This window comes from Gossypium arboreum, chromosome 9 (assembly GCF_025698485.1).
Source record: "Gossypium arboreum isolate Shixiya-1 chromosome 9, ASM2569848v2, whole genome shotgun sequence".
NCBI lineage: Eukaryota > Viridiplantae > Streptophyta > Magnoliopsida > Malvales > Malvaceae > Gossypium > Gossypium arboreum.
The window spans coordinates 70111669-70131639 of NC_069078.1; the positions used below are offsets into that span (position 1 = coordinate 70111669).

Below are 19971 nucleotides of genomic sequence, written 5' to 3' on the forward strand. Positions count from 1 at the left end.
AAGTAGAAGAGGAAGGTAAATTTTGAGAATCAAATTGAGATTTTTTGTAAATTTTGAGAGTTATTTTTTAAAAATATGACTAAATCAATAGAATATGTAAAAATTGAGGGTTAAATTTATTATATTAATTTTTTAACTGTCACGTTACCCTCCCATCAGAGATTTAACGATACTGAACAAAAATGGACAAAAAAACCAACACTCTTAATTAGTTGGGTGACCAAATTAAAAAAATTGATAATTGAGTGACAAAAAAAAAGGGACACAATAATTGGGTGATCCGTGGTGTTTAAAAAATTTGGACTAGTTGATTTAGTTTAGATGGTTCGGCTTTTTTATGTCCATGAAAAAATTTGCCCAAAAACATAAAAACATGATCATTGTTAAACCAGTCCACAGTCGGGGTTATGAAGGTCCGTTTAAAAAGTAGAAGGATTTGGAAAAAAAATATAAGTACGAAAAATAGGTTTGAGTAAAAATAAAACATGTTTTCAAGCCTCGAGTAAGGTTTTTTTGGCCCGGACCAAGCCCGAATTTGGAAAAAAGACCATGCTATTTTGTTGTTATTTTTCCACTATTTTACTGCAACTATTTTGTTATTATTATTTGGATATTGTATAACTCTTGTCTTATTATTAATTTTGTTACTATTTTAGATGCATTTGTTTGTTAAGTTGCATGTATCTTAGTGTTATTTAAGTATAAAGATTTTTTTAAAATATATTTTCAATTTGTTGGGAAACATTTATTTTAATAATTTTAGTATTTTTGATGTATTATATTTTTAATTTTTTTATATAAAAATTTTTAATACGGGCCAAACTAAGTCAAACCCGGATTTAGTATTTATAATTGGTCAAGTTTGGACAAAAATTAGGCCCGTTTGTTAGCCAGGACCTGAGCCTATCAAACGAGCCTAGAATTTTGTTAGGGTCTGACCCATGGATAGGTCTAGTGACAGTTCACAAATCGACTGTGGTTTAAACAATTTAATTATTTTTTCTAAATGTATATCTCGATTGATTTTCGATTCAATCAATCGATCTGCTCTTTTATTTTTATTTTAATATTTAAGTTCATCTACTTGGTTATTGTTTAAATTTTGTAATAAATTTTATGTCAGTTCTTTTGTATTTATATTAAAAATGATTTCAAATTTGGTTTTGTTTAATATAAGTAAAATGTTAAAAAATAAGAATAATAATTTTTATAATTTGAAATTTATATTTATCAAACTGTTTAGGTATTTTTGTACTTAATTTTCTTTCTGTAATATATCAAATATATTTTATACTTTAAATTCAATATTTAATTTCTCTTTCTTTTAAATTTTCTTCCAAATTTATCAAAGATGACCTTCTCAAGTGGGAAGTAGAAAAGGGTCCAAGCTGTCTGACATAGCAAAATGAAAAAACGACAAGGCACTAGCTTTGCATCCAATCATTCACCGCCGCGTAATTCTCCTTTGCCTAATTTTGGCCGCCCCATTATTTGCCTAATTCAACCATTACAAAACTGCATATTTCCAACTCTATCTAACCAACCCATATGCTCCAAAACCAAAAACCTCTCACAGATGAAGCATCTGTAAGTGGCATTTATAATGGAGGCCAAAACATGACAACATAAACTATTGTATATCACATGCTTCATTAAATGCCAAATTTATCGCTTGTTCCAGCACGTTACAAAACATTTCATTTCTCTCTGTATCCGCTTCCCTTTTCCTCCGATTCATGGGAACCTTGGTTGGGCCAGTTTTATCAGCTTTTACAACCAGCAAGGATCGACCACTCTTCCGTTCTCCCACTGCTTCTCTTCCTTCTTCAAAACCCCATTTAACAACATCAAGGAAGACTCATCATCATGAGATCAACACCAGCAGGTTTGGTAACTTCCTCCACTTAAAACCAGAGTCGAAACCTGGGTGCTTAGATTCCGATCTTCCATGGTTCAACACTTCGGATCGGCCGTGCTTTGATGTCATCATTATCGGCACTGGACCCGGTGGTCTCCGGCTCGCCGAGCAAGTATCCCAATACGGAATCAAGGTATGTTGTGTGGATCCTTCACCGCTTTCGTTTTGGCCTAATAATTATGGAGTGTGGGTGGATGAGTTTGAGAGCTTAGGACTGGTGGAATGTCTAGACAAGATATGGCCTATGACTTGTGTCTATATTGATGATCATAAGACCAAGTATTTAGACCGGCCTTATGGTAGGGTCTCTAGGAAGATACTCAAGACAAAGTTGTTGGAGAATTGTGTCTCAAATTCTGTTAAATTTCATAAAGCTAAGGTTTGGCAGGTGAAACATGAGGAATTCGAGTCTACCATTCAGTGCGATGATGGCAGTGAGCTTAAGGCGAGCTTAATCATAGATGCTAGCGGTTTCAGTAGCAGTTTCGTAGAGTATGATAAACCTAGGAACTATGGGTATCAAATTGCTCATGGTATTTTTGCTGAGGTTGATAGTCATCCTTTTGACTTGGATAAGATGGTTCTCATGGATTGGAGAGATTCCCATTTAGGAAACGAACCTTATTTACGGGTTAACAACTCCAAGTTAGCAACGTTTCTATATGCAATGCCATTCGATTCAAACTTAATATTTTTGGAAGAGACTTCTCTGGTTAGTCGACCTGTGCTATCTTATTCAGAGATCAAGAGAAGGATGGAAGCAAGGCTTAGGCATCTAGGAATTAGAGTTAGGAAAGTGATAGAAGATGAGAAGTGTTTGATTCCAATGGGTGGTCCTCTCCCTAGAATCCCTCAAAATGTAATGGCTATAGGTGGGATTTCTGGGGTAGTCCATCCATCGACTGGGTACATGGTGGCTCGGACGATGGCGTTAGCGCCACTCGTGGCGGAGGCTATTGCAGAATGTCTTGGTTCGACAAGGATGATACGAGGGAGACCGCTGTACCATAAAGTATGGAACGGATTGTGGCCGATTGAGAGGAGACTTAGCAGAGAATTTTGCTGTTTTGGCATGGAAACTTTGCTGAAGCTTGACTTAGTGGGAACAAGGAATTTCTTTGAAGCATTCTTTGATTTGGATCCATATTATTGGCATGGGTTCCTCTCTTCAAGGCTGTCTCTTCATGAACTTGCTTCTTTTAGCTTGTCTTTGTTCGGACATGCCTCCAATTCTTCCAGGCTTGATATTATGTCAAAATGCCCTGTTCCTTTGGTTCGAATGTTGGGAAATCTAGCTCTCCAAGTCATTTAGTGATGGAAGATTTGATCAATGAGTGCACCATTTTTGATGCTTTCTTTTTCTTTCTTTCTTATGGGGGAATGTATGAAATTATTTGAATGCTCTGGATCACCTTTTAAGCACATTCAGTGCTTAATTTTGATGTAAAATATACTAAAATTTTATGAATGAATTGATTATAACTTTTAATTTGAATATGTTATTAAATTTTAATTTATACAAAATTATCATCACCATCAAAACTATCAAGGCTATTCCCATTGTAACCCACATATTTTTCTTCAACATGTGTTGAATATCTATTTTCACTCAAATTGAAAACGAAAGTTTACATCAAAAAATTACGCGAAAAATGAATAAAAATGAAAGCCAGAGAAAGCATTTTTTATACACGTAATACAATTAAGGTTCTCAAAAGAGAGGAAGGACTGATTGAAGGGAAACTTAAGGACAAATGCTGATTTTGAAGAAAAATTAGTGATTTAGGCCCTATTTTGGAAATGTAAGGAAATAGATTGTTTTTGGAGGAGGTGTTTTGTCCCAGCTAAATCCATCCCTACGATGCGTTTCTTAAAACCTTCACCACCACTAAACCTAAATACTAACCCTAAAATCGAGAAACCCGAGATAAAATTTCAGAAATTTGGAAATTCCAAGATAAAATTTACACTTCCCATCTAGTCTTTTTTTCTTTAAAAACATTTCAGAAAAACACCTCTTGTTAGAAGGTTTTTTTTTTTTTACTTATCCTATCTAATATTTTTCAACATTTTGAAATTATATTTCATATTCGGTGTAGAATTTCCTATAAAATGAAGACATTTTGTGGAGAAGTATCTATAGTTAAATTCAGAGCAAATTGTTTTCATAAAGAGATTTGCATAAGGAGAAAATTGTTGATGTTAAAAATCTATAGTTCAAAAATCAACCCAATAAAGTAAATTAGTTAAGTATGTGTCGTTGTTTGAATTTGGATAATGAGTACTTATTCTTCTGTATAATGTTTTCGTTTTAAACATATGAAATGAGTTTTTTGGGAAAAGATGAGTAGACGAATTATAGCCCTTATTAATTACGAAGGTCAAATTTGTAATACTGATATTGGGGTTGTTTTTGTATCAGCCCAATCTACAAAATTGGCTTTCAGCCGAAGCATAAAATTGAACGAGCTTCGATTAAGAATTAGAAGGAAAGTGTCAACTTCAAGATGGAGGATAATTTCAAGCTTGAAATATAGATATCTAACGTCACTGAACCTTGTTAAATATGATATATTTGAGCTCAAAAGTGATATGGATGTTGATGCAATATACGCACTACACTAGTGAAAATGCTATACTGGAGTTATATGTCCACTTTGTCGATGTTGAGGAAGGTGGTCTGAATTCGAGAACAGTTTCAATAAACTTGTTTCGAGAACAGGAAGCAGAAAGTCCAACCACACAGTTGTGCAGTACTTCCATAATGTTGTTACGTTTCAACTTTGGCGTATAATCGAGGTTAGTTGGTAACCTGCACTTGAAGACCCCAACACGACATCTGGTTAGTGCTTTTGATTTCAATTTTCAAAAGTCGATGTTCTATGTTGGAAATCCTTATGCGGGTATGTCATCAAGTTACACTGGTGGGCAATCCGCAAGTAACATTAGTTTTAACATAGGGTTTACGAGAACGGATGATATATTCCTTACAACCTACCCAACGAAAGGACATCCAACCCTAGATTTGCAATTGGGGTCGATAACAAAGAAGAAGCTGAGAACGAAGAGGGAGTTGAGAACAAAGAGGATCTGAAAACAATGATGATCCAATTTGGGAGTCCGAGCTGGATGGTTTAAAATTTGTATTATTTTTTGAACCAGAGGTCATTCCTATTGAACCAGAAATGAGTGGTTCTGACGGTGAAGGTCCAAACAATACTGAGGAACCCATCCAGATTTTACAACATATACACTTTCACCCCACATGCTTAATGTCGACCTTGATGCTGAAGATGAGTTAGAATTTCTAAAACTTTCTCATAAAAGATAAGACCATGCGAGTTCTTCTACAAATTTTGACAATTTACAAGTTGGAATGAAGTTTCCCTATAAAGATACTTTTTTTGTTGCAGTGAAGTGGTATAGCATAAAATATGGGGTTAACTTCCATGTTAGAAAATTGCAAGCCAAAAAATATGAAGCGAAGTGCGTAATTTGTGACAATAAATTTCTGTAAAAAATCATTACATCTGTGAGAAAGAAGACGGGGTTCTAGACAATTAAGAAATATAATGCTTCACATACTTGTGTTGTTACAGGTATGTCACAGGATCATCCGAAATTGGATTCTAACCTGATTGCTGACGTTGTCTTACGTATGGTGAAATACTTGTGTTGTTGCAAGTATGTTACGGATCATCTGAAACTAGATTCTAACCTGATCTTTGACATTATCTTACCTATGGTGAAAACAAGTCCTAGGATTTTCATGTCAATTTTGATTGCTAATATTCGTAGTCAGTACGATTACGTTATGTACTACGAGGCATGGATTGCAAAATAAAAGGCTATGAAAAATATGCGTAACGGGTGTGATAAACCATATAATGATTTGTGGAAATGGTTGAAAGTACCAAATTAGTACGTCCCAAGTATTGTCATCGGTCTACAAACGGAACCTGCGTATGATAGAAATCAAATGGTCCAAGGGAAAAGAATTTTCCATCGCCTTTTTTAGACATTCAAGCAATTGAAGCATTCTAGTATTATAAGCCATTAGTCCAAATTGAAAACACATTCATGTACGAAAGATATGAGCATCAATTGCCGTTGGTTTTTGTACAAGATGATAACCAAAAAATCCAGCCAATAGCTTTTGCAATTGTTGAACAAGAAACAGTTGATGCTTGGGACTTCTTCTTGACTAAATTGAGAAGGCATGTTATGCCGCAACTCAATATATGCATATTTTTTTATAAGGCACCCGAAATACAAGTTGCAATTGATCAACATGGAAGCCTATGGGATCATACACACTATGGGTATTGTATACATCATATCGGGTCAAATTACATGGGCCAAGTTCACAAGGATGTTGAGTGGTGATATGTTATTAACATGGTCATGGGTCGTTTGCCTTTGTGGTACATAAATTAATTATTATTTGATAGTAACTAACTTTTCATGAAGGAAGATATAATGGTTACCATAAGATAAAATATGATCATATTGGGAGAACAGATTTATCCCCAAGAGATTAAGAATATCTTGTGAGGGTAACACACTTATGACAAGGCCATTGAATGAGCATTGTTTGAGTAGCTTTCATAATGATATGTAATTAGGGAGAGCGCAGTCACGATACTATAGTGGAATGAATTCATGATTGAATGAGTTTATAAGTAATAAGCAAAAAGCTAAAACTTAATTATAAATCATTTGAGCCCTAATTATATTTGTCCAATCAGTCCCTCTGCTAACTTGTTGAAACCAGAAATGAATTGCATACAAAATCAAATGAACATAAATAGATGAAAACGATAAAGTTAAAGAAATGAATCACATTAAAAAATTAACGTGCTTTTTCACTAAGTATGGAAATGACTTAAGAGTTAATTTAAGTTTGTTTTTTTTAATTATTATTCGATCAAATAATTGAAGTTCAAAAAATAAAATAAAATTAATTAGTCATTACGGGTCCGTTGAATATGAAAATTAAATATATTTTCTCAAAAATTCATTTACCTTAAAGTTACCATGACTTTAACAGGATTAGAATTTAGCTGAGAAAATTATTTAATTAGAAAATTAATTTATCTAATTTTGGTGGCAAAAAAGGCATGACAAGCGGGGTATTCATTGGCGTGAGTGGAGGAATTTGTGCAATTTGAAAGAGGATGGGGGATTAGGATTTCAATGCCCATCAGAATTTAATTTGACATTATTAGCAAAGCAAGGTTGGCATCTAATTTATTATCCGAATTATTTATTGGCAAGATCATTAAAGGCTAAATATTAGCCAGAATCAGATTTTTTTAAGTGCTAGTTTAGGCAATTTACTTTCATATACCTGGAAAAGTGTGTGAGCGGCAAAAGGGTTGCTAAAGAAGGGGTTGTGCTGGAGAATTAGATCAAGAAATCAACAGCACGTTTGGTTGGAGGGAATGGAATAACCATTCCCTCCTTATTCTTGGATGAACAGCTATGGCATAGTTTGGTTCACCGTTTTCTTCATTCGGCGAATGGCTATTCCTTTATTATTCGTCTAATTTACCGAATCATCATTCGGCGAAGGGAGTTAAGAATAGCCCATTCAACGATGGATTTAATAGCAAAAATTTTCCATCAGACAATTTTACCCTGTGTTTCTTCACCCCTCGACCGTCAATTCGGTCGTTATTGTAAAAGTGCTGCTCCCTCGATTCCGTCACTGCGAACCGTAGATTTATCTCCGACTCGTTCCCCACCTCCGCAGCCTCCTTTCCTTGGTGAGAACTCTATAAGTTCAACTTCTTCCCCTTCTTGTTTTATAATTTCAATTATGTTTGTATTATTGGTTCCGTTTTTCCTCTTTCCTTTCAATTTTTTTCAATTATTATTGAGAAATCTAGTTCAGTAATTATTTTTCCATAATTTTCTTGAATTTTGAAGAAAAATAGAATTTTTTTAGTTGCGCAGTCTTGAATTTTTTTTTCAACTATCACTATCGCGTCTTATACTGTTCATTGTTGTCATGCTCACAAGGGTCTTATGGCTGTGTTTTTTTCTTTTCTTCTGCAGAGCTATTATTATAGGTCTCTTGAAGTTCTTCTTGGGTATCAGTATCCTTTTGACATGGATTTATAGCATTAATTCATTTCTATCACTTGATCTTGCTTACCGCTTTTGTCTTTTGGTAGATCATGGTGTTGTTTCTTTCCTTGTAGTATCTCTTCTCATCTTCAATGACTTGCTGAACTGTAACTTTGGTGGAATGAACATCAGTAGAACTTATTTGACATAACCAATCCTCAAGTTTTAAATGAACCTTTGGAGTTCAGGTTATTTATCATGTGAATCATCAGGGCTTATGTTCATTATGGGTGCGAAAATTTATCCTGACCTTTTATATAGTTCGAATTTGTTGAAGGTGTTCTCTGTTGATATAACAACTTACTACGCAATTTTGTTTCCTTAATGAGATCTTTTTTCTTTCATCTCAACTGTTTGTGGTTTGTATCATTGTTTGATCTATTATAAGTATAACATAAGGTAGGAAGTGCATAAAATACCAAACATTAAACCTCAAGTAGATTGTTGAAAATGTTGGTTTAGGCTTGTCTGCCTTTGTCATTGTTTTACCGTTGATGGACTGGAAAGAAACGAGATAAAGGTAGGTTTGCACTCATTGTAATATCTCAGATTATTTTAAGGTATTTAACTCTTTTTTCCTGGATGATATGGAACTCTATCTAAATTGGCAAAATAACTTATTTGCTTGAGTATCTGCATCTAAATTGGCAAAATAACTTATTTGCTTGAGTATCTGCAGTATAACTAAGATCTTTCTATTTCTATGTGAAGTTGATATCTTTCAAATAATGATATAGAATATTTGGTCTTATTTTCTATCGCTGTTTTCTTTAACAAGTTGCAACCTATATAACTTTTTATTTATCACATCTTTTAGTCTTTGGAAGTAATATTAGAAAACACTCACTCTAAAAAGTATTCTGTGGTTGCGATTTGTTATTATCTTTGATGATTCAGTACATTGATTTTGATTTCAATGTCTTCTGTTATGATTGTTTTAGTTTGAACCTTGATCCTTGTTCAGATATACAACAGATATTGACATGTGGTCCTTTGGCTGCATAGTTGCCGAACTCTTTTTAGAAATTGCCGTTATTCCTGTGTGCTTCAAAATTTGATCTTCTAAGGCGAATGATTGAAATACTTGGGTATGCCTCTTCTTTGGTGGATGCATTTTGGCTAATAATTTCACGCTATTCTAGGCATCAGTTTCTTTAATTGATTTAGGAATAGATATTTCTTTGGTAGGTTTGATAGGAGGATAATCAAGTCTCTCTCTCTGTGTGTATGAGTCCCCTTGGGGTTCTAAGATTGACCACCCGTGATCACATTAAACAATTTGGTTCAGCAATTATTTTCCATAATTTTCTTGAATTTTGAAGAAAATGGAATTTTTTAGTTGCAAAGACTGCGATCTGTGGATAGGGTTAGAAATTGTAGATTTTGGTATTGGGACCTTTTCATTAACCAACTGGTTAAATCCAGATGATAGAACTGGTATGTTTGTATTGTTGGTGTTTGCTGCCATGGTTACAATCTTGGTTTTTGTCTTGTGACATCTTTGTTTTCCTTATACTGAGGTAAAGACTACGGTCTCGGTTTCAAATGGGAAATGGTGCTTTTTGGAGCTAGTTATATCCAGGTAAATTGTATGAAGCCATATTATATTTGTTGAATTGAGCAGAGATGAAGAACTTAGCAGAATAGACAAGTTATTGGATTTTTAGTACCTAAAAAATTGACTTTTATGCTTAGATCCATATAACATGGATCTATGCACTGCTATGGTTTGTCTTCCTTGTCATTGTTTCATTAAAATATGCCTTTGTAAATTTGTTCCTAAATATGCCATTAAGGTCTATTTGGTATGAACAAAAGAGTTGGAAGTAGCTTTAAAAAGGAAGAAAGGTCTCTTGATTCTCTCAAGCATTTTAATAAACTCATCTTTGGATTAAATCGGTGATTATTAATATTCATTGTGACATCCCATCCATGTCCTCCGTTGAATTAACCACATTCTTTATGCATATCTACGAGCACAGTGAAACAACAACAATAATTGGTCAATATTATCCTTCTCTAAGCTTTTTAATGCCTTGTCTCCATCTTTGTTTTTGTTAGCTTTGTTTAATGTCTATTTTCCATAGAAGAAATTAGATTCTCTTTTCTTGCATCATCTGACACTGCTTTATTTGGTTGGTGATTTGAACAATTTGGCATGGATTTGAAGTTAGAGCAGTTCATTAGATAGTGTGAAATAGAAGCACATTGATCATAATAGAGAAGAATTGGAGTTCAAATAGAATCCTTTAATACTGCAAGTTTCTATCGCGTGTTGCATTGATGCAAATGTTGAATAAGACAGTAGGAAATGCAAAATTGGATCAATTCCTTTTATTGAAACATATAAAATTACATAAACAAGACTGGTGTATCGAATCGGCTACCTGTCCAAGAAAGAAAATGGCTTTTTGTCAGGTCGTAAGAGGTGTACTTTTTCTTTATTTTGCATTCTTTTGTTTTGTTTTCCAAGTATTCGTTTCGGGTACTTTAGAAGCTTGCTATAGATTTTTCACTCTTGTTAAAGAATACAGGAGATGCTCATTTTGCTATACTGTTTGCAGGTATTCCTAGAATGTGATTTCCTTATCTGTTCATAATTTGCAGAATTTATGAAGTTGAACCCGAAAAATCGGAAACTTGCAAGAGGTTGTGAAAGATGGGAGCATTTAGGTCAAAAAATCAGCAGATAAGTTCTTAAAATCGAATTTTAGGTTTCATGATGGGATCATATTGAACTGGGAAATGTAATCGCTTGAGCATTTGTATCATTTGGGACAGCTTCTGTACAGTTTTATTATGGCTGAAATTTGCTATTATTTGGCATCACTTCATGTATCATTCATTTGTCAAGCCTAATAGAAGTTTTTGGTCACCGGCACGCAAACTTCTTGTTATCATGTTATTATAAAGGATAAAATAAAATATAAAATATGTTTTCTATTAAAATTGACTATTAAAATAAAATGTTATTAGAGGATTATCATAGCGTATGTTAAACTTATTTTTTATATTGGCGATTGTGACTTAAGAGAATAGGTGAGAGGTTAGATTAAAGCAAATATATTAGGCATTGAAATATTCATAATAATAATTTTATATTAAAATTATTATTAAAAATTATATTAATAATGTTATTAAATTATATATTATTTTATTAAATTATATTTAATAATAATTATGTTAAAATATGATTAAATTATTTATTTTATTTTATTAAAAATATTTAACAATAATCTTATTAAAATTTAATAACAATAATCATCTATCAACAAAAATTCATTAAGGGTATTTTGGTCATTTTAGCCTTTTTCCTTATTCTATTACAACATCATTCCATTCAACCAAACACAAGAATTCTATTACAGCTCTACTCCATTCCATTCAACCAAACAGTTGAATTCTCGATTCTGACTCTATTCCATTACAGCTCTATTCAATTACAACCCTATTCCATTACAATGAACCAAACGTAACGAAAGTCTTGGTTTGGAAGGATGCGTGTGTGCCGAGTGCTGTGGATTTCAAAATCCAAACACGAGCAAACGATCAACATATATGTTATGTGTCGGATTTAATCAACCAAACTGCTAATTGTTGGAAAGAGGGTTTAATTAAAGCTACATTTAATAAAGAAGAGGTTGATAGGATTTTATGTATTCCTCTACCATGAGCACCACACGAGGATAGGTTGGTATGGTGATGTGAGGCTTTTGGTGAATACTCGGTAAGCAGTGGATACAAAATACTAATACAAGAAACATACTGACCACTCTCAACAATGAACAACATGATTACAAAACTTTTTACAAAAGACTTCTGCTATTGGATCTACCTTCTAAAATAAAAATTATGAATTAGAGGATATTTAACAGTTATTTTCCTACTAAATATAATCTATACCAAAAGAGGTTGGTAAGATCTGTGAATTATCCAAAATGTACAGGCGAAGTGGAAAATATTGAGCATGCTTTCTAGGATTGCTCAATTGTTTTCTGCTTATTTTTTTGTGTTAACATTCTCATTTGTCTTACATACTTAGTAATCTTAATTAGGTTTATTAGTTACTTCAATTCACTTTTAATTATTTCAATCACCAACTTGTCAATTAATAGTTTCACAATTTTTGCCTGACTTATACAATCTCTGTAGAGACGATAACTTTATACTTACTACTTTATTACATGTTGATGACTGTGTGCTCTTGCATATTATTCGATAATCTTGTGTCACTTACTCATATCCAACTTCAATGCAAAGGCTCATTTACATTTATCCTCTGTATACTTATCTTTTAGAAAGCATAAGACTTCATATGCTATAAGAATATTATCATAAAGAAGCCTTCCTAGAATGAAAGCATTTTTGAGCTTCATCTATATGGTGATCTAACACACCTTGAAACCTATTGAAAATAACTTTAGAAATAATTTTGTATAGCACCGAGCGTAAGCTTATTGGTCGCAACTAAGGCATGCTAAAAGGATTAGACACGATTCAACACTATAATATAATACAATATAATATCTACAAATTTAATTTATTATTCGCATTAAATATGATATTATTATCGTAATTTAGATTCAGATTAATTAAATTTTATATCAATTATCTAAATAACTAAATATTTGTATTTAGTAAATATAAAAATATTTTTGATAAAAAGTTTGAAAATAAAATAAAATGAAAATGAATTTGAATATGTAAATTTATCATCCACAAAAGTAAAATAAATTGAGATAATTAAAATAAGTAAAATGGCTACAAACAAAGGAGCTTAGCATGGTCTTAGCTTGAGGGGAAGTAAAGCAAGGAATAAAGTCTCATAAAGCAAACTGAGAAAACAACAAAGTACTATCCTTCTCACCCAATTAAAGACGGCCACGTCATACTCCTCAATTTAATCCCCTGATGTACAAATCCCGCACCTGCTCCACCGGCCTACTCCCCACGTGTCAGCTTCTCGGCGACGAGCCACCCCGTCGTCGACGTTTAAAAAGCAGCCAGCCTCCCATTTTCTCTTTATAAAGCGACTTTTCTCAATTTTTTTCTTCTTTTCTTTATTTTCTTTTTTCTGTCTTTAAATACTCTTCTTTGCCTTCCGACTTATCTCCTTTATTTGCCTTGTTGCCTTTCTTCAAAACAAAAACCCTAACCCAGAAAATAGATAAAATACCCATATTTTTTTTTTACTTCTCTTGCAGATCTAAACTGGGTTTCCAAAACCTTTCTCTCTCTGTTTAAAGGTGAGTTCTTTTTTTCTTTTCCTATTTATTTTGCTTTCGATTTATTGATTGGTTTTTATTTCTGGGACTTTCTTGATCGGGGATTGGTTCTTTTGGGTTTTGATATTTGCTTGATTTTTGTGTTATTTTGTTACCCTTTTTTGTATGCTTGGTTGATTGCTGAGAAATGGTAGGAAATTATCAGTAATTTAATTGTAGAGAATTTTTTTTATTAATTATATATATGGTAGGATAATAGAGAGGGTTTGTGGTTATTAAGATCATTTTTAGCCGTTTCCTACCTTTTCTTTGGAATCAAACAAGGTTTTGGTAGATATAGTTTTCATGTTTTGGTTGATATTCTTTTTTCTTGGAAATTTGCGTGGTTGTTGATTGCAGCTTGGGCTAGTGAAGGTGAATTTTGGGGAATTTTTTCTGGGTATAAAATATCGAGTACTTTGAGGGTTTTATTGTTTAAAGTACGAGGTCTGGGTCTCATGAGAATTGTCAGGGGAATGCAGAGATTGTTTCGTGAGGAGGCAAACGTGCTGGGCTGGAAGAAATCCTTCAGCCAAGGGATTGGCATTACCGCGCCCAAGGCAAGAAAACGAGACAAAACTATGAGTCTCGGTCTCTAAATTTAGGGGGTTTTGGAAAGGAAGAATTAGGGCTAGCTCTTCTTCAAAAGCAATGACTCGCATTTTGGTTCAACGAGGTTCCACTGGCAGCTCTTCTTCAAATCCAAGCCGATCTTCTTCTTTGCCTGGGCCATCTTCTTCTCGGGCAGACCCACAAGTTTCTTCCCTTCAGGTTCCACCAGCTTCAAGAGATGATGAAGTTAGTGAGGAAGTGCAGGAACAAATTGCTTCGGATGAAATTTTAGAGTGTTACAGTAATGAAAATAAGGCCACAGAAAGTGATGATCCTTCGCCAGAAATCTTGCGTAATGATTGGAACATAACTTCAAGTGATGCACTTGCTGAGGCTGAACAAGTGAACACTCTTGATGCCTCAGGTCCGTGCGATGTAATGAATGATTTGGGTGGGTTGAGGATTTCAAAAAAAGTTGCGGCTGAAACTGAAGGTTCAAGCAATGATCCCTTACCTTTTGGAAATGGAAGTTCATATCCGCCTCCACCGCCTGTTCCACCTCCTAAACCTTCAGCAGCTAATTCGAATTCAAGAAGATTTGCCTCGGGAAGTTCAAATCCTGTTCGTGCTGGATCATCTAGAAGAGCTGTTGCCTGGCCCACTGTTTCAACAAGGACATCACCGTCTGGGTCACGTCCATCTTCTCCTAGATCTCATGGTGAGAGTGAGGGTTACAATAGTGCTGATGAGCAGAATCCATGCTTTGTATCCTCCTACGATGATGCAGTAAGTTATTCTGAATAATCAAATCCTTATTGTGTTTCGTGTAGATTGTCTACATATCATCTTTTTCGGAAATTCTCATATCACTGGCATGGGAAAATCTGATATAATTATATGCTATCGTACCATGTTTTTTTTTTCTTGTAAGACTACCCCAGTTGACTTCAGTTTCCTAAGTTTTGTATATAATAGGTTGCTACTTCTGCGTGCATTTTTCTATTTTGTTATAGATAAGCCATGTTTTCTTATATTGTATATTGAACTTGTAATTTATGATGTTTTCTTATGTTTGAATGAAATGTTCTGTACACTTACTGTTCTTTTTGAAGAGATATGAGCTGAAGTTAATGCCTAGTTTTGTGGTTTGATTTTCGACATCAGATTCACCTTTGAAACTGGTTTATTGCATCTGGTCCAGGAAAGAGAACGCCAATTCGAAATAGATATCAGACGAGCAAAAGGCTTAGAAGTTAAACGGATGCTAGAAGATGGGAACTGCCTCTTCCGTGCTGTTGCTGATCAAGTGTATGGGGACTCTGAAGCTTATGATTTAATTCGACAAATGTGCATTGATTACATGGTATGTATATCTCTTACCTGAATCTTGATTTTTAAATTACGTGCCATAAGATTCTATTACTTTTATTATAGGTGCTAGACAGTCACTCTGTGGCATGCTAATCTCAAATTGAATGAAACAGTTGGGTGAAAATTCTCTTAGAAATGGAAAACCATGAATTATTAGCTACCGACGCCTTCTCTAGAGTTGATAAGAGAGTTGGAGTTTCTAATGAATTGTTTACTTGTGATATTCACGTTTGGTTAGTTGCAACATAAGTAGATTTTCGCTTCACATTTTCTGGATGCAGGAGATGAATAGCAAATCCTAAAATATGGAAAGAGGAATAGACTTTCATTAATCTGGAATTCCAAAATTGACATCGTAAAATGAAGGGTGAATGTTCCTGTTTTCCTCAAGTATCAAATCCTGAGCTGTAAATTCTGATAGTATATAAATAGAACTATCGTCATTAGTTAGCTTAGAGTTTTGAGCATAATTACGGGACAGAGGTGTCGTAGAGTTGTAGCAACAAATATTTTTTTTTTTATATTTACAGTAACACAGTTCTGTATCTAGTATCCATCTTTGTTATCTTTGTCCAATGAGTAAGACCAAATCTTAGGCTTTTAGGGATGATTGAAAGCAAATGGACTTATCGACATGCAGTTGCAATGTCTTTGGTATATTCCTCTTCTAAGCGCTAGTAAGGGCTAGTTTACCATTGAGGTTGAAAAGTGCTGTGAAAAAGTGTTTTAGAACAGTGCATTTGAAAATTTTGATAGTATTTACCATTACTGTCAACAGTGCTTTTGGGAAGATAAAATGCCTATTTTTGTAGACATGATTTTGTAAAGTATAAGATTTAATCAGGGGTTGATAATTTCATTGAAAAACACTTCTCCAAAAGCCAAAAGCTAAAAATTTTGACTTTTTGGCTTGGGTTAAAATCCTAGATTAAAATCAAGGTTTGGTTTAAAAAGCTGCTTGTTTACCAAACTTTTTTGTTTGAAACCATGGTTTGGGTTGAAAAGTGCTTTTCAACCTCAATGGTAAACAAAGCCTAAGCACCCTTCTAGTTCCTGTTAAGCTTGTTAGTTGAATCTCTGTAACCTGTTAAAACTCAGATAATTGGTTGCCTGCATGTTTTGTCCACTTCAGTAAACCCCATGCTGATGCATAATGTAACTTGGTTTAGGGATAATTGTAGAACAAAGGATGATCTTGTTCTCTCTTTTTTAATATTTAATCAGATTAAATTTTTGGATGTGACTAAAAAGGAGCATGATATATATTTTTTATTTTGGACCACTGTTAACATTTTTTATTTGTTTTGAAGTGTAGATAATCCCTGGCTTTCTTGATTACAATGTGCATTATTTTTGGTGCTTCAATCACATTAACTTTGAGGTGTTTGAGTAGCATGATTCTGATTTTTTTTGGGATGAATGCTTATCTTTAATTGTTCATCCAGGAGCGAGAGAGGGATCACTTTTCTCAGTTTATAACAGAAGGTTTTACATCTTATTGTAAGAGGAAAAGAAGAGATAAGGTATGCAGAGGCATTATAATTGGTTGTGTACTAACTTAATGTTCATACTTGAGAGCATATCATTATTTGTTTTTGAAATTTGCATGAGGGTTATGGCTCATCCTTGTTTCCGTTGATAATGGTGATCTGGATATTTTATTTTGAACTTTTTAGTCCATATCCAAGATTACTAGCACTCTATTTGATGAATTCAAAAATGTTAAGTAACCTTCTAGATGATGCATTCTTCTTTGCCAAAGTAATATCTTGATTCTCCCATCACCATTTTGTTTGCTAATCCATTTCCCTTTGTCTAATCCATTTTCCTTTTACGGGGTTAGTTGCATTGTCTATTTAAATGTTTTGAAAGCATCTGTTCTTTTATCTTGGATACAGGTCTATGGGAACAATGTGGAGATTCAAGCGTTATCTGAAATGTATAACAGACCTATCCATATCTATTCCTACAGCATAGGTGATGCTCAACTGATGGTTTTGATGATTGATTTTTTTTAAGTTTTGTGTTCTTCCATGTTCTTACCTTCTACGGACAAAAATATTATTTGATGCAGAACCTATCAACATATTTCATGGAAGCTATAATACCGACACACCTCCCATAAGGCTGAGCTACCATCATGGGAATCATTACAACTCCCTTGTTGACCCTCGTCGTCTGACAGTTGGTGCTGGGCTTGGATTTAGCTGTCTTAGAGGGGTGCGTCTAAATTCCTTTCACATGTTTCTTTTTCTGCTTTCTTGGTTCTTTGTTTCTCGTTTAGAACATGCTTATTGCTTTCGGTCATGCTATGGAACTGAATTTGTATGCAAGGCTTCAATGGCAGAATATTTTCAATTTGAATATGGAGTTTGAATGAATTAGAATCACAAATTGGATTTATGGTATCGACTGTGTTTGGATGTGCAGGCAAATGTGGACAAGGATCAAGTCAAGGCCGCAATTAAATCTCAACAAGACCAGCAGATAGACAATGCAAGTAGTTTTCGATAGTTTGAGATTAGTTTTTTACCGTGTTTAGGATGGTATTGTAACTAACAGAATCTTGCTTCAACTTTGTATACCAACAGGCACTCCTGGCTGAGGGTCGATTTTACTCTGATCTTGAACTTACTGAGAAGGAAATTGAGCGAATGGTTATGGAAGCATCTCGAGCTGAATACCTTGCCAGTGACAAGTTTAAGCCACAAGTGGGCCATAAAGAATCGTCTACTTCAACTGCTGAACCATCATCGTCTGGAGCTAGTGAGTATTCTAGAGATTTCAAAACATCATGTTGATGATCTCTGATTGTCTGTCATGAATATGAACATACATTCTTCTGAATTATTTGTGGACAGGAACAGGGACAGGGCCATCAGGCAGTGAAACCAAACTGGAGGGCTCAAAAGAGCATGGTTTTCAGGATAGTGTTCTCAGCAGTGGCATGCAATTACTACTGTCAATGGGATTCAGTTATTTGCAGGCAAATGAAGCTTATAGCATATTTGGGGATGACGTAGATTCCATGGTCTGTTATCTCATAGAAACCGGCAGTAGCAGCAGAAGCAAAGGCAAGGCAACAGATTTAATCATAGACTAGTCCCCAAGACTTTAAAAAGAACAAACAGTAGTAGCAGGCTGGCTGTGTAGAGCGTGGTATAATTGAACATAATATTGGCCTCTTTCTCCCTCGTTGTAGCCTTGGTGAAAATAGATAGAACAATTCTTATCTACTGAGAACAAAACATCGAACGATTAGATGTGTTTGAACCAAATTCCAGGTCAATAAAATGCATTATTAGCTTAGCGTCCAATATCATCTTTTTTGGTTATATGCTTCTGTATATTCATCTATTTTATTAGGTTGACTAGCTGCATCTGCATGGTTTGTAGAAATTTGAAGTGCGTTCATCAGTTCTGAATCATTAGACAATCGATCATAGATGTAGTTTTCTTGAATGAAAGGAACAAATGGAAACTACACAACACATCCAAATGTAGTTTCGAATAGCTCATGCACCCAGAATCCAGGCCGAGTCTACCTTTCGAGTAGTAAAAAGCTTGAATTGTAATTAACTTGAAACTCACGATCGAGGTTCAAAAGTAGCAAATCCAACTGTTTAACTAGATTGATAAAATGAATCTATATATCATTGTGTTGATAGGTCTTTGGTACTCTCTTTTTGAGGTTTGTTTCTTTGGAGTTCTCCTCATCTTCTTCGGATTAGGATTCTTCCTTTCTCATCACGTTACTTCGTATAATGTTTATCCTCTACTTATGATTGAAGCTTACTTTCGAGCACTTCTTTGCTTCCCCCCCCCCCTCTTTTTTTTTTTTTAATATTTGGGTTTTACCTAAATTCACGATCCCGATGATGGAGCTCTACCCTCAAAGCATCCAATCTTCGCATTGGGTTTGGTTTTTGGTAGCAATTTTGCTTGGTCTTGATTTCTTGATGTCCAAATATTTTCGTGTAGGCTTCTCTGTTTTTGTTTTACTATCTTCATTGGATAAGATTTTAGCGAAGTCTTCAATCTTTTATATACAAATGTGAGACCACAACTTGAGAATATTGGACTCAGACTTAAATAACTGTTCTTTGTAATTTAGTTACTACATGAATTGACTATTTGAGCAAAGTTTCATAGGCGTAAGTTAAGTACGAATTACATAACAATTTTTATGTGCAAAGTTTTATTGTTCATCTTGTTGCGACTGTTGTGTTTCCAACAACATGACTCAACGTGTATTCAATTTTCCTAAACAATCATATAGCTCTTTATGGTACTTCTGCAAAGAATTGTTTATGTTTGCATGTACATAGCTCAAGCAATATTGTTCGACTCTTTCCATCAATAATGCAAATAGTAATAACATTATAATTTATCTAATTAATACATGAATCTATAATCACATAAAGAAACTAAACATATTAATAAATGATTATTTCTACCATCAATTTAACTTAACAAAGTTCTATAGAGAGTAATTAATTAAATCAAATTTTGAGTTTGTAACATTAATTCAATGAAAAACATCTTATGTATTATTAAAGTTACCACGGGGCAATCTTTAATAGAAATATACATGAATTTGCTGTTGTATCCAAGAAATTTTCTTGGTGCATCGGCATCAATAAGCACCTACTGACCATGGGAAAATCGGGTCGAGGCATTACCATGCTTTCACCTAAGGACCATTGATAGAGAACATGGGTTTTGTTTCAGAAC

At 34.1% G+C, this 19971-nt stretch overlaps 2 protein-coding genes across 5 annotated transcripts; both read left to right on the plus strand.

The window, feature by feature from the left end:
- The first annotated feature begins 1498 nt into the window (after positions 1-1498).
- On the plus strand, positions 1499-3413 carry LOC108454530 (capsanthin/capsorubin synthase, chromoplastic-like). Of its 2 annotated transcripts, XM_017753024.2 has the most exons (2): positions 1499-2051; positions 2307-3413. In XM_017753024.2, the coding sequence occupies exons 1-2, from the start codon at positions 1737-1739 to the stop codon at positions 3228-3230; spliced, it is 1239 nt and encodes a 412-aa protein (XP_017608513.1). In that variant the 5' UTR covers positions 1499-1736; the 3' UTR covers positions 3231-3413. The 2 variants fall into 2 exon arrangements, with proteins under 2 accessions (XP_017608513.1, XP_017608512.1); XM_017753023.2 differs by having other exon boundaries at positions 1499-3413.
- Positions 3414-12820: 9407 nt separating this feature from the next.
- LOC108457028 (OVARIAN TUMOR DOMAIN-containing deubiquitinating enzyme 6) lies at positions 12821-18554 on the plus strand. Of its 3 annotated transcripts, none has more exons than XM_017755828.2 (9): positions 12821-13296; positions 13675-14652; positions 15068-15229; positions 16683-16760; positions 17136-17214; positions 17312-17457; positions 17668-17733; positions 17829-18003; positions 18099-18554. In XM_017755828.2, exons 2-9 carry the CDS (start codon positions 13966-13968, stop codon positions 18338-18340), a joined length of 1635 nt encoding a protein of 544 aa, XP_017611317.1. In that variant the 5' UTR covers positions 12821-13296; positions 13675-13965; the 3' UTR covers positions 18341-18554. The 3 variants fall into 3 exon arrangements, with proteins under 3 accessions (XP_017611317.1, XP_017611318.1, XP_017611319.1); XM_017755829.2 differs by having other exon boundaries at positions 13787-14652; XM_017755830.2 differs by having other exon boundaries at positions 13797-14652.
- The last annotated feature ends 1417 nt before the right edge of the window (positions 18555-19971 follow it).

Excerpts from the sequence above, each read along its gene's own strand:
- LOC108454530 (XM_017753023.2), top strand. The coding sequence starts at position 1,737 with ATGGGAACCTTGGTTGGGCCAGTTTTATCAGCTTTTACAACCAGCAAG.
- LOC108457028 (XM_017755828.2), top strand. The coding sequence starts at position 13,966 with ATGACTCGCATTTTGGTTCAACGAGGTTCCACTGGCAGCTCTTCTTCA. Across the intron at positions 16,761-17,135 it reads AGAGGAAAAGAAGAGATAAG|GTCTATGGGAACAATGTGGA; the intron begins GTATGCAGAGGC and ends TCTTGGATACAG. Across the intron at positions 17,734-17,828 it reads AAGACCAGCAGATAGACAAT|GCACTCCTGGCTGAGGGTCG; the intron begins GCAAGTAGTTTT and ends GTATACCAACAG.